This window comes from Centroberyx affinis, unplaced genomic scaffold (genome assembly GCF_046629955.1).
Source record: "Centroberyx affinis isolate AG114_WGS23_722 - 3 ecotype Tasmania unplaced genomic scaffold, CSIRO-AGI_Caff_v1 ptg001383l_1, whole genome shotgun sequence".
Classification (NCBI taxonomy): domain Eukaryota; kingdom Metazoa; phylum Chordata; class Actinopteri; order Beryciformes; family Berycidae; genus Centroberyx; species Centroberyx affinis.
In genome coordinates this window covers 210,759-223,371 of record NW_027279866.1, presented here as the reverse complement: position 1 = coordinate 223,371, position 12,613 = coordinate 210,759, and the positions used below count along the sequence as shown (strand labels likewise).

Here is a 12,613-nt window from a genome sequence, read left to right as displayed (position 1 = left end):
TTTGAATGATACTGTTGCATTTAGAGATATTTTTTTCTGTAATATGATGAATTGGAATAATGAAGCTCCAAAGATGAAAACCTGAAAGTTCATTTTATTTTTGAATAAATAATGAATAATAAGAAATATCACACGGCGCACCAATGAAACTTACCAGCAATATATATGCATATGAGGAAAAATCTAATAAAAGAGATAACAACTGGCTCAGTCAAACATTCATTCATTCTCCTTCCGTCAGCCTCACAGTATTGGCTACCAAGGCTGAAGGTTGTGAGGATAGCAAGCCATCAGAACGAGGTGACAATTGACTTTTACGCCTCATTCTTTCAATCATTCGATCCGTCTGTCCTCCCCCATCTCTGGTGGCACATCAGAGCACAAAATCGTATTAACTTAGGTAGCCGTCCCAAAGAGGTAACAATTGACTTGTAGCACTCAGCCATTTAGTCAGTCAATCCCTCCCATCTTCCCCGTCTCCACAGTGCGGCACCATTGACTACGGCTCCTACGTCAACCTGACCGAGAGAAACCTGCAGGATGCCCAGAAGTTTCTGCTGATGCACGAGGTGGTCCAACCCGTGGTTCCCGTACCCTACTTCATGGAGGATAACGTCCGCTTCACCCATGTGGCTGTGGACGTGGTGCAGGGCAAAGACACGCTGTTCCACATCATCTACCTGGCCACCGGTGGGTTCTTGGCACTGTGTGTGTGTGTGTGTGTGTGTGTGTGTGTGTTTGTGTTTGTGTGTGTGGGTGTGTGTTTACATGTGTGTGTTTATTTGTGTGTTTGCAAAAGCTTGTGCATGTCTGTGTTTTCAGAGCAAATTTACAGCGTTTATGTTTACAGTTTACATCTGCTGTCTCTTTTTGCGTCCTTTGGAGTTTATCGCTGTGTGGGTTTTTTTGGATGCTTGTGCTGTCGCTGTGTGACTTCTTAAGCCCTTCAGCTGCACTCTGCACACAAGGAAAAAGAGACCAGCAGGAAGAAGAATGAAGGCAATAGATCTGTCGTCCCGAGCACACATCAAAGCTTCTGACATAAATGCGATCGCTCGTTACCTCCATGTGTCCTCCATATGTACTGACAGCGCACGGCAGCGTACACCATGCAGCGTAACACACACACATACACAGAACACCACATAGATACACAGACAGCCACAACACACATCGCACCACATATCACTCACATACAGTCCCTCACCCAGAGATTGTGAACACCATGAAATTGCAAACAGCCATCTGTCAAAAGTAGACAGGCGGGTAATGAATAACACACACATACACTGCCAAACACTAGTTACAGAGAGGACAGCTATGGTTTAACTCTTACACACATGCCCTGTCTGAACTGCATGGTAGTGCCTGCTGATCAGTGGACTGTTTGATCATACTGGATTTAAAATGGTTTAGCAGGCTTTTTTCACACCAGTGGTCTGTGAATGCAAGGAGGTTAGAATGTATAGTGTTGTTTGAGCAGATATCAATAAAATACTAAGCAGGCATTAGCAGTGTTGTAAAAAAACCCAATGCGATGTGACAAAATGTGATGGTAAACTTGGCCAAGAACAGAAAGCGGCATGGAGACGCTAGACACACATCAGCCTTTGGGCGTCTACACAGTTTGAATGTAATGTGTTGGAATTGCCTTGTAGCCATTGTACAGTTATTACGCTTGGATTGTGCACAAACGGAACAGAATTTGGATGTGGCGACCGACTTCGCTCTGCTAAAGTATTACCGGCCTTCTGGGTAATGTCAACACGCTCTTCCTGTTGTAGCATCGCTGTTATTTTAGGATATCCCTCACACAGTTACACAAACGTGCACGTGCGCACACACACACACACACACACACACACAGACACACACATCTGTTCCAGATCACTAACGCCGCGTTTGGCGTCTCGCTAAAATAACTCCCCTCTCATTGTTTGCATGGTGCTGTGATCAATGCAGCATCGGACCGGAGCTGCCCACTGTGTGAGTTCCCTGGACGCTAACCAGACGTTAATGAAAACATCTGAAACAATGCCAAGGCCATTAGCCCCAGCTAGCACACATAGCTAATCGCATGCTATTAACGCTTAAATGCACTCTGCTGATTGGGGCCATCGTGTGGAACCTGATAGCTTCACCTAAGGTCCAAAGATGCCGTGGCCTAGCGTTCCCCGAATGCCTTTCGCACACACACATGGATTGCAGATGATTTCGCCAAGCTCTCACTTTAAATTCAGCCCTCATTAATAATTTCAGCCCCACAGCAGCATCTTAGTCTTGCAGTCAGGTTGAAGGGAATTAAGTGAAGTAAGTTAGAGATGTACGCTGCAAAATGTTTTCAAACTTCCTGGCGTCACCGAAGTATCAAATCTCTACCCAGCTGAGTCTCACTGAAGGCACATTAGAGTATGTAGATATCCTTTCACCCCAAAAGAAGTGTAAAATATGCCTTAAGAAAAAAAAAACCTTGAGGCAATACTTAACTTTCTCATTTCCCACCTTGTAACTGTGTATTAGCAATTCACCCTTGTTCCCTTGCCATCACTGTGCACCCACATCACCTAATTACTTTTTCTCCACCTCAGGGACTACATGTATAATTGATGATGTTTGTTTGAGTTTCATCCCAAATGAAAATCTCCCCCTAACTTAATCTCATGGGACCTACTTCGCATGAAATAAAGGGAACTGAAAGGTCAGGAGGTACTCAGAATGACATGGGATTTAGACAGTCTCCTCTTACAGAACTACAAAGCGATTTCCTCTCTTGGAACATCCAAGGGGGGATCATGTAAGAAAAGTAGGCCAAAATTCAAGTATTCAGGTGCCATACCAATCCCCTGGTTGCGTCTACAGTGCTGCATGTTGATGGCACAACCAACCTTGGGCAAACCAGCCACCAGTCTTCCTGACAGTCTTATTTCAGAGCCTCACTATTAGGGAGCGATTGTTGTGTGGTTCATACCGAGTTCACGTCAGCTTGTGTTGTGTTTCTGCTCATCCAGGATATATTTTCCTGTCTTTTTCTATTTTTTCTCTACTTCTACATCCCTATCGGCCCCTCGAACTCCCCCCTCCCTTTTTCTTATACAGCCTCTCCCTCTGTTTTTCCTGTTCTACCTCTTCTTCCGTCTTTCAACATTGAGGTTGCCTTTCCTCTTGCAGAAAAAACACCCCAACCCTCCTTCCTCTGTGTGACCGAATCCTCTCTCTCTCTCCCCCCCCCCCCCCCCCCCCCCTTCTAGACTACGGTACTATCAGGAAGGTGCTCTCCCCTCTCAATCAGTCCCTGGGGAGCTGCCTATTGGAGGAGATCGAGTTGTTCCCGCCCAGGAAGAGGCAGCCGATCCGCAGCCTGCTGATCCTGCACAGCCGCAGCGAGCTTTACGTGGGAGTTAGAGACCAGGTCATCAAGATCCCACTCATGAGATGCAGCTACCACAAGACCAGAGAGTGAGTGAATGCACAAACAAACACACACACACACACAAGTGCACCATTAATCTCAATGGGAGCTGTCAAAAGCAAACATGCACACAAAGGAGTTTTAAAGTCTCTCCCTCTCATAAGTTCCTCTTTATCTGCGAGGGCCAGGCCTGTGTGTTGGTGAGGGGCCCTCGTTGAGATTTAAAACCCTGTAAATCAGCTTTTGTCTGAGCCACTCGAGGTGCCCACGGCTGCACTCTGTCTCTCTCTCTCTCTCTCTCCGTCTTGCTCTCGCTTTTTGCTCTCTCACTGTCATTGACACACACACACACACACACACACACACACACACAGATACACGCGCTTTCTCCCTCACACGCGGCTCTCCACACAGCTGCGCGTGTGTGTTAATCAGATGTATCGAGTTTCTGTCTGTCTGAACGGCACTCCGTCAAGGCATAAATATTGGCAAAGAAAACACGAGACAGAGGCTGGAGTGCGAAGACTCAACGCAAGATTGGGATCCCATCCATCATCGCATATAGAAAGGAATCACACCTGCGTTCCTTATCTCTCACACAATGAGACGTTATTGGAAACCACTGGAGAGATAAGGCTTGATAGTACACCTGTGGCCAAGTGATTTATTCTGTAGCCATTATGCCACTTCATCACTTCATCTTTCGCCCCTTTTTTTTTGTTTCTATGTTGAGTACAGGACAGAAACAAACACACACACACACACACACACACACACACACACACCGACTGACAAGTACAGTGAGAGTTGCAGAGTTCATCACTGACATTCCTTAAGGTTCACCTATTTGAAATATTAGACAGCTGCCTCTGTATTTGGCTGTGTGCGCTCTGTGGTTCACTGACTGGTGATGTAGAGGCAGAGAGGCCCTTAAGGCCCTTTTAAAGACCGGGATCAACTTGTTCTTTTTCCCTTTCATCTTGTCCTGCTGTCGTCACCCTCGATATCCCTGTCTGAACAGATATTGTCCATAACTCTCTGCTTTTTGTTACCCGCCCAGACGCTACGTCAGTTGCTTTGTTTGTTTGTGTGTATGTGTGTGTGTGTGTGTAAGCGTGCGCAAATGTGCCTTTCTGCATTTTTTGGATGGATGGATGCGCATGCACTTGTGTCCTTGTGTATGCGCTCTCTCCTGTTGGCGTTTGCGCACGGTTCATTGTTATGGCACCCACGGACAACTTTGGTTACATTTCACTAGGGGCGCGTCAGGCTGCGCTGATGCCTGCGGCTCAGAGATATGTCATTGTGCTGTCGCTGCGGCCTCATATTTGCATGAAAAGAGTGACATCAGGCTTTTTATTGCACTCAATAAACCACCTGAAACAGATACAGCAAAGACAGACCCGGCTATCTTTGCTATCCTCACAGTGAATATTTGTTGGGATGATAAGCTATTTGAATCAGAAATGTATGTATTTATGCAAACACAAAAGCATAATCCCGGTGCTTGCCTGAAGATTACCTGAATAATCAGTCAGCACGTTGTGTTAAGACATAATTTGAGGCTGCTGATGCGATGTAAGCGTTGTAGTGCATTACAGCGTTAGAAGTGCAGTGCAGTCATAATCAAAAATAACAATTTCTCTCCTGTCTGTCTCTAACTTTCCCACCTTCTGTGTGTCTTCATCGCCTTTTTTATCTCCCCCTCCTCCCCCCAAGTTATCTTTCCAGTCGCCTCTCTTCCTTCTCCCCTGACTTCTCTGCCTCTCCACCTCTCTCCTAATCTCTCCTTTCCTCTCTCCCTTTCTCCCTTTCTTCCTGTCTCCCGCCTCCTTATCTTCCCACTTCTATCCGGATGCTCATCTCTCTTTTTTTTATGTTTCAAGTTGATGTTGTTTGATTTCACATCCTGCCACGATGCGGAGCCATCTGTAAACACGCTGCCTTGACAGAGTAATAAAAGCCCATTAAAACTTCACTCGTCTTCCCCCGTTTTATCCCTCTCTCTCTCCTTCCTCTCTCTCCAGAGCTTGTGTGGGGGCCCGGGACCCGTACTGCGGCTGGGATCTGGTGCTGAAGAAATGCACCACCCTGGAAGAAAGCGTCAGAATGAGCCAGTGGGAGCAGAGCATCACCAAGTGCCCTGTGAGTACCGTGGAAAAGCTTTCCCGTACCGTGCATATCGTACATTTTTTTCATTTTGGTTCACTTGCTTGTTATTTTCCCCCTTTTCTGCCTCTATGCCTCTTTGTTTTTTGCCCATCAGAGGAAACTTTGAAAGTTGGTATAAAACACAATTATCCTTGCTCTGCCTCCATGCTCACTGTTCTCTCCGCATGAATATAATACTCGCAGTTCTCTGTGCTCCTCTTCTCTGATAGCTACAGCTATTCTGTATTCTTTTTATATGCACTCACGACTTCTTAGCAACAGCCCCTAAAAACCTCTGAGAAACACAGAAAAGGAAAGGCACCTTGGGACCGAACAACTTAACTTTACCGGAGCAAAATTCACCTCGGGAATGATCAAGAGCGCTGCCTCAATCATTCACCTCTGTCTGCTTGTTCATTAGCAAAACAGCCCTTCCATTTATTTTCCCTTGCCCCAAATTTGGGAGCGGTATTAGGGAGAGGTAAGCCTATCAATTTCACCATGGCTCTGCTAAATGAAACAGCGCTTTTTCAGGGTTTCGCAGACATCATTTTCAAGCCAGTCACAACGGAGGGTGTTGAGAGGCGCCGTGCCCTTTTATGTGGCTTCATGTTCACAGGAATATTTGGCACTAGAGCCGCCAAGCACCCAGTGGCATCTGTTAACACGGCTGTGGCAGAAACTTGGCCAGCACTGCCTCACACATGCACATATACATGCAGACACACACATATAACATGTACACACGCAGGCGGACACGTTCTGATTTTGCCAAGTCATCGGTGGCCATAAAATTTTTTGTTGTGCTGGAGCCAACAACTCCTTCAGCCAATCAGAGCTGTCAGAGAGTTTCTGGAGTCATTACTTCATCAATGAGCATTTTCCCCAGCAAGGAGCCAGCTCAACCAGCACTCAGTTAGTTAAACTGATATAGCGCATTAGCTAAGTAGTATGATAACCACCAAGAGTGCAGGCCCTTGGCAGCTTGGCAAAATCAGGACATGTGTGCCTATGTGTGCACAAAATCAGAAAATTCCACAGGCACACACACACACAAACACACACACACACACGTCCTACATGAATCAATGGCACACAGGACAAAGTGTAGTCGAAGGAACACAGCGCGGGTGCACAGGGAGTGGTGCTGAGTTTTGGTATTTTCGTGGCCAACGGCACGAGGAACACCTGTGGCACAGTTGGAAACAGGGTAGGAATAGGAGGAATACATTATGAGTAGGTGTGGTAGGGGCTGGTGTTGTCATGACCAATCAAATCACCTCTTTTCATTTTTTGCCGTGCTCCAACAATTTGGTGATGGGAGAGAACAGTCCGGATGCGGATCCGCCACAAAATCTTCTCCCAAGAGGAAACTGATGTCCTTGTCCAGGAGATATACGACACCTTAAATAAGCCGCAGAGGGCAGATGGTGTTACATTAGCTTGGGAGGAGATTATGCATTTGGTTACTGTGTTGCTCTGGTCCTCGGAGAACCGTTGCTCAATGTAGGAAACATTTCAATTATATTAGGCAAACAGCCAAACAGAAGTTGGCTGTGAACCGCAGGGACAGTTTGGCTACAGAAGGAGGGGGCATCCACCAGCCTGATATCCATAGAGGACACAGCCGCCTCCACAATCCCCACTACATGTATCAGGGTGCATACTCACAGATGATAGATGACGTGTGTAGATAGTTAGAATGAAAATGTTGTATTCCTGCTTGAGGGATTTATATCAAATTGAAATTGACCAACACATCATCTACAAAAAGGGTTGATAAGCTTTTGAATAGGATCTGCGCTCATTGCATGATAAAGCCGCAAAAGTAGCATAGAATGGAATAGTTAGAATAGTGCACTGTGCACTTTTGATGAGGTCTGAGCAGGTGAGCAATGCAAGACAAATCCTTGTAATCCTTGACACCAAAGCTGCACTACGCTGCTTGATTATTACTGACACCCCCTGCTGTGCCTCTCCTGCCACTTAGACAAGGCACCAGAATAGCAAACAGGCAAAGGTGAGAAAAAACCTTTGTGCACCCAACAAAAATGTTGCTGCACCAGTGCAAAGCTCCATCATGCAACATGCACAGTCACAAAAATAGAGCCCCAGATAGGAATCATGTTTCCCTCTGAAGATTATAGTCACCTCAGTGTAATCAGAAGGTACTGACAGTATCATGACTGCCAGCTTAGTGTCGTTTTAAATGCAGGGGTCAGCTCACAGATGAAACCCTTGTTCCCAGCAGCACTGTGTTATAACCCTTCAGTTTTTATGTATTTTCAGGTAGGCACACACCACTTCTCACACTGCTGAGGGAATATGTATTTACTCACTTAACCTCAGTCTTAGCAGGTCAAATCCATTTAGAATAGGCATAAATTAGCGTTGGCAGTAATAACTTGTATGCTGACAGAGAGAACAGGCTATACAACAGACTACAATAGAGCTTGTGAAGCCAGACCAAAATTGGAAAATTGTTGCCTTCAACAGTTCAACGCCAAGACAGGAAAATGGAAAAACAAGAAGATGTCTTTGATTACAGTTAGATGATTTAGCCTAAATTTGAGTTTGACTCCCTGTGGCCCATTAATAGTTTGAAGGAGACTAACTTGGCTGAATATCAACTTTATTACTGTACTTCCTTCTGTTTGTAAGACTGGAGTTGGAAGCCAGTCAAAGGTGTTCGCACTAAGTTACACTGTACAGTGTGTAGGCAGAGACAGGAAATACGCTTTACCAACCGATTCACAAACGCCATCTGGCACTACAGACTCGACTCAAGCAAGACGGCGAAAGTTTGTTTTTCTGCGGTTTCGGAGCAGGTACAATGGAACAAGTCTTAGTCACTGAACTGTATGCTTTTGTCTGGGTTTCAGCTCAGGTGAAATGGAACTTTCTACCCAATAAATGTTTTTGTAAGGAACTCGACTCGCCTAAAAGTAACTTTAGAGTAATCATCTTTGGTGCATCAAACCCCGACTGTGAAAAGAAAACATGCTGTCACAGTGTTCTTGGGGACAATATAAGAGTCAGCTGTTGTAATTCCACAGTGTCTCTGAAAAATAAATTATTTCCCCTATGATGCACATGAAACACAAGTGCTTTTCATCTGCCTGCGGAATAGATCTATCACCCTCTTTGTGGCGTTCCTGCATTCTACTCTCCCATGTTATTAACTGAAATTATTCAGCTCTTTGTCTCACCAGTAAAGAGAAATATGTTAATGGCTTGGTGAAAGAGACGCAATATTGGCTGCCTCTTTCTAGTTGTTTTCTTTCGAGGCAGCCCGTTGATGCAAATCTTTTCTGCCTTAGCCAAGCGGCCCCAATTTGGACACGCGGCAGAGTTCAATTACCAATAAGAGCGGAGGGCAAACGTTATTTCTGCCTCTGCCAAAGCAGCTGATGATCACGCTTTTTCCTCCCCTGGTGTGAGAATGTTCTTTGCATTTTTAAATCACCCTGAAATGTAGCAGCGACATGGCTCATATCACCTGCAGTTTAGAATCTCACACCAGTGCTTTTTCGTATTTAGCTTGTATGCCCAGGACATCACTTGTAATTCATTGCTCCTGTAATATTGCTGCCTTCCTATTTTATTCTTAGATTAGATTAGATTAGATATACTTTATTGATCCCCAAAGGGGAAATTCATAATGCCACCAGCACAGAACATGCAGTCTAAAATAGAGACAAACAAACAAACGAGAAAATAAAAGACAAAAGACAAAAAACAGAGGGGACAGTCACCATCACACAACGGTACAGTATAAAATAAAGATTACTCTACATACAGTACAGTTCATCAATTAGACAGCTGCCTCATTGAAATACCTTATGGCAGTGGGGATAAAGGACTTTCTAAAACGCTCAGTATTACACCTTGGTAGTATAAAGCGACCGCTAAAAGTGCTCATATTGCTTCATATTAAATATGTCTGGGTGTACTTTTATTTCCTCATATGTTTGTCCTTTGAATGTGTTGATTCACAGCATACATTTCCCCTCTCTCCGAACCTCTCCTTTGCTATTTTGGAATGTCATTATTTCTTGTGTCAATTTTCATACATCTTCCTTGTGTTTACAGCACATTCCTTGTGTTTACAGCACATTCCCCACATGTCCCTCATAACAAAACCATTATGGATGTGCTGTAGGTGATGCAATATAGTTGTTTTTGCATCTATCTGAGGTAAATCGATTCCTGTTTGCATCTACTGTTGCTTTTTGGGCTTGGTTTCCCAAAGCAACACATTTCTAAGAGCATCACTGTAATTCAATGAACAAAGATGGGCAGGTTGCTACAGCGATTTCTGAGAAAAACCATTTCCCTCAGGTGATTTATTTCCGGCCTTCTGAATCGCCAACAGGTGCGTAATGTGACGGTGGATGGGGGTTTCGGCACCTGGTCGGGCTGGTCGACTTGTAGCCATAATGACGGAGGCAGCGCGGGGTCCTGTCTGTGCCGGACGCGGGCCTGTGATAGCCCCGCCCCGCAGTGTGGAGGCCAGCAGTGCTACGGGATCAGTGTGGAGGTCGCCAACTGCTCCAGGTAAATACTGTGGAGATCCACCAGGAGATCCGGTTCATCTGCTGACAGTCTCTCTTCTCTCTTTGTCAATCTACATATGTGTTGTATACATATCTATCTATCTATCTATCTATCTATCTATTCCATCTATCCATCTATAATAATCATATTCAGTACACTGCCAAGAAGACATAGTGGCTATGCATTATTGTAAATAATTGTGATTATTATTGTGAATACTAATTTATCATAGACTAATTTCTAATCTCTTTTTCTCTGTTCCCTTGTTGCCTGATTTTACAATTTTTTTTTTTTTTGAAAAGCTGCTGTACAAATAAATAAATTATAGTAAAGTTATTTTGGCACACTATTTTTGGCAGTGTTCGACGTACAGTACGCCTATTTAACTCTTCCGAGAGTTAATCGCACCTTCACTAATGCGGAGTCATCGGAGCACAACTTCACAGCAAATTTTCCCAAGACAATTATTTGAAGTTAACAAGTGTTGATTAGAGTGTTGTTTGTTTACTCATAGAGGTGATGTGGCCCTGGTGCGGATGTTCAAAACAATCCAAAAGTGTTAAATTAAGTCTGATGGTTGTGGGCTGATAGAAACGCTGACATGGTGTTATTTTTTCCCCTCCCAGAATTACATTACCACCAATTTTGCTGTGCAGCATTCCTCTGTATGTCATGCATGGCATATGAACTCCTAGCGACAGCCATGTTAATGCTGTGTGTCTTCCTAGAAACGGAGCCTGGACCCCCTGGACTATCTGGTCTCCCTGCAGCACCAGCTGCGGCATCGGCTTCCAGGTTCGGCAGCGCTCCTGCAGCAACCCCACCCCGCGGCACGGAGGACGAGTGTGTGTGGGCCAGAACCGTGAGGAGAGGTACAACACACACACACACACACACACACATGCATATGCACGCTCGTGTGGATAAGCGTTCACTTGCAAATCCACTTCCGCACATCCACATCCATATGCACTCTGACTAAAGCACCCACACACATATACGTGCATGTTTGTTTGTGTGTGTGTGTGTGTGTGTGTGTGTGTGTGTGTGTGAATGAGGGACAGCACCAACAGTGTTACACCATTTCACACCATAATTTGCAACCTGCAGTCGGGAAGTATGACTTTGACTGTGACTTTTTTCTTTTTTTTTTTTCTTTTTTTTTTTTACACTTCAGTCCAAGTTTGTGACAGCCAATTAAGGAATGAGTGGGATAGGCCTGTGCTTGGGTAATTATCTGGCTTTCACACACAGACCCAGTCTACGTTTTGAAGCTTTGGAGGCTTTGGCATGGAATAATCGCCTCTAAAAGATGTTTGTGTGGTTTCAAAGCAACCTTCAAGGCCCTAGGGACATTTTTTTTTTTTTAAATCTGATAATCAAGGAGAAAGCATATGAGGCCGAGAGACATACGAAGCAGCGCAGGTAGAAAAGGTCAAGATGTATATTCTAGATGGTTTCTCCCTCTCAAGTTTTGCTGGCATTCTGAAACTTAGCCACATCAGAAGGGCTATGAATAAGTTCCACAGTGTGTGAAACTTAAATGGTGGTGGCTATATAACTTTGTATCAAGGCTATTTATCTTAATAAACACTGGCATGTCTTAATGAACTTACACATTCTTCTTCTGTATCTGCGGTGTCTTTGTTACCCGGGCATCATGCTGATGTTTTTCATCCACCTCCTGCCGTTAACGAAGGTGGAGGCAGAGGAAGTGCAAGAAAATACAGTTCAGAGGGTAGAAGAAAGGGGGAGAAAAAAAGAAAGAAATTGTTACCAATAGTCACCATGGCAACAGCATCACGATGGACGAGTAATTGGATATGGCCTTCAAGGATGAACCTTACATTACATCCATTTTGTTTTCTCTGTACTTTTCCATTTCCCTCTCTCCCTCTCCTACCTCCTGCCTTCCTTTCTGTACCCATTGACTCTCCTGGTGTAGAAGTCCCAGCAGCTCTGAGGTAAAGATACGGAGCGAGCGGCATAGTCCAAATCCTCATGAACCACACAAAATAACCAGTGCACAAAGGAACATGAGAAAGAGCAGAAGCAGGTTTTGTCTGTCTCTCTCTCTCTCTCTCTCTCTCTCTCTCTCGCCATCTCTGTTAATCTCTCCCATCTCCTCCCTCCTTCTCTCTCTCTCTCTCTCTCTCTCTCTTTCTCTCTCTCTCTCTCTCTCCCCTCGCTCTTATCTCCTTTGTTTCATCTCCCCTTCCTGCTCTCTGTGCTCGCTCTGCTCAGCTATTAAAACACCTTGGGCCAGTCGTGGGCCAGCTGCGGGGGCTGGAAAGGATCCCTCAAAGGGAGGAGTGAGAGGAGAGGAGTCATTGTGTGTGTGTGTGTGTGTGTGTGTGTGTGTGTGAGAGAGAGAGAGAGAGAGAGAGATGAACACTCAGGCTGAGAGATAGATAGAGAAAATGTGTTAACAGTTGAATTATGCTTTGTCAGTTTGAGTTTGTCAGGAGAGAGATAGGATGGGAGAAAATGTTTGTG

At 44.9% G+C, this 12,613-nt stretch overlaps 1 protein-coding gene across 1 annotated transcript in view; it reads left to right on the top strand.

The window, feature by feature from the left end:
* Window positions 1-12,613, top strand: part of sema5a (sema domain, seven thrombospondin repeats (type 1 and type 1-like), transmembrane domain (TM) and short cytoplasmic domain, (semaphorin) 5A) — a 78,233-nt gene that overhangs the window by 33,963 nt on the left and 31,657 nt on the right. Inside the window, exons 9-13 of the mRNA XM_071526054.1 lie at window positions 486-690; window positions 3,249-3,456; window positions 5,437-5,554; window positions 9,936-10,117; window positions 10,846-10,989. Coding sequence (XP_071382155.1) covers window positions 486-690; window positions 3,249-3,456; window positions 5,437-5,554; window positions 9,936-10,117; window positions 10,846-10,989 — 857 coding nt within the window. The remainder of the gene's footprint in view (window positions 1-485; window positions 691-3,248; window positions 3,457-5,436; window positions 5,555-9,935; window positions 10,118-10,845; window positions 10,990-12,613) is intronic.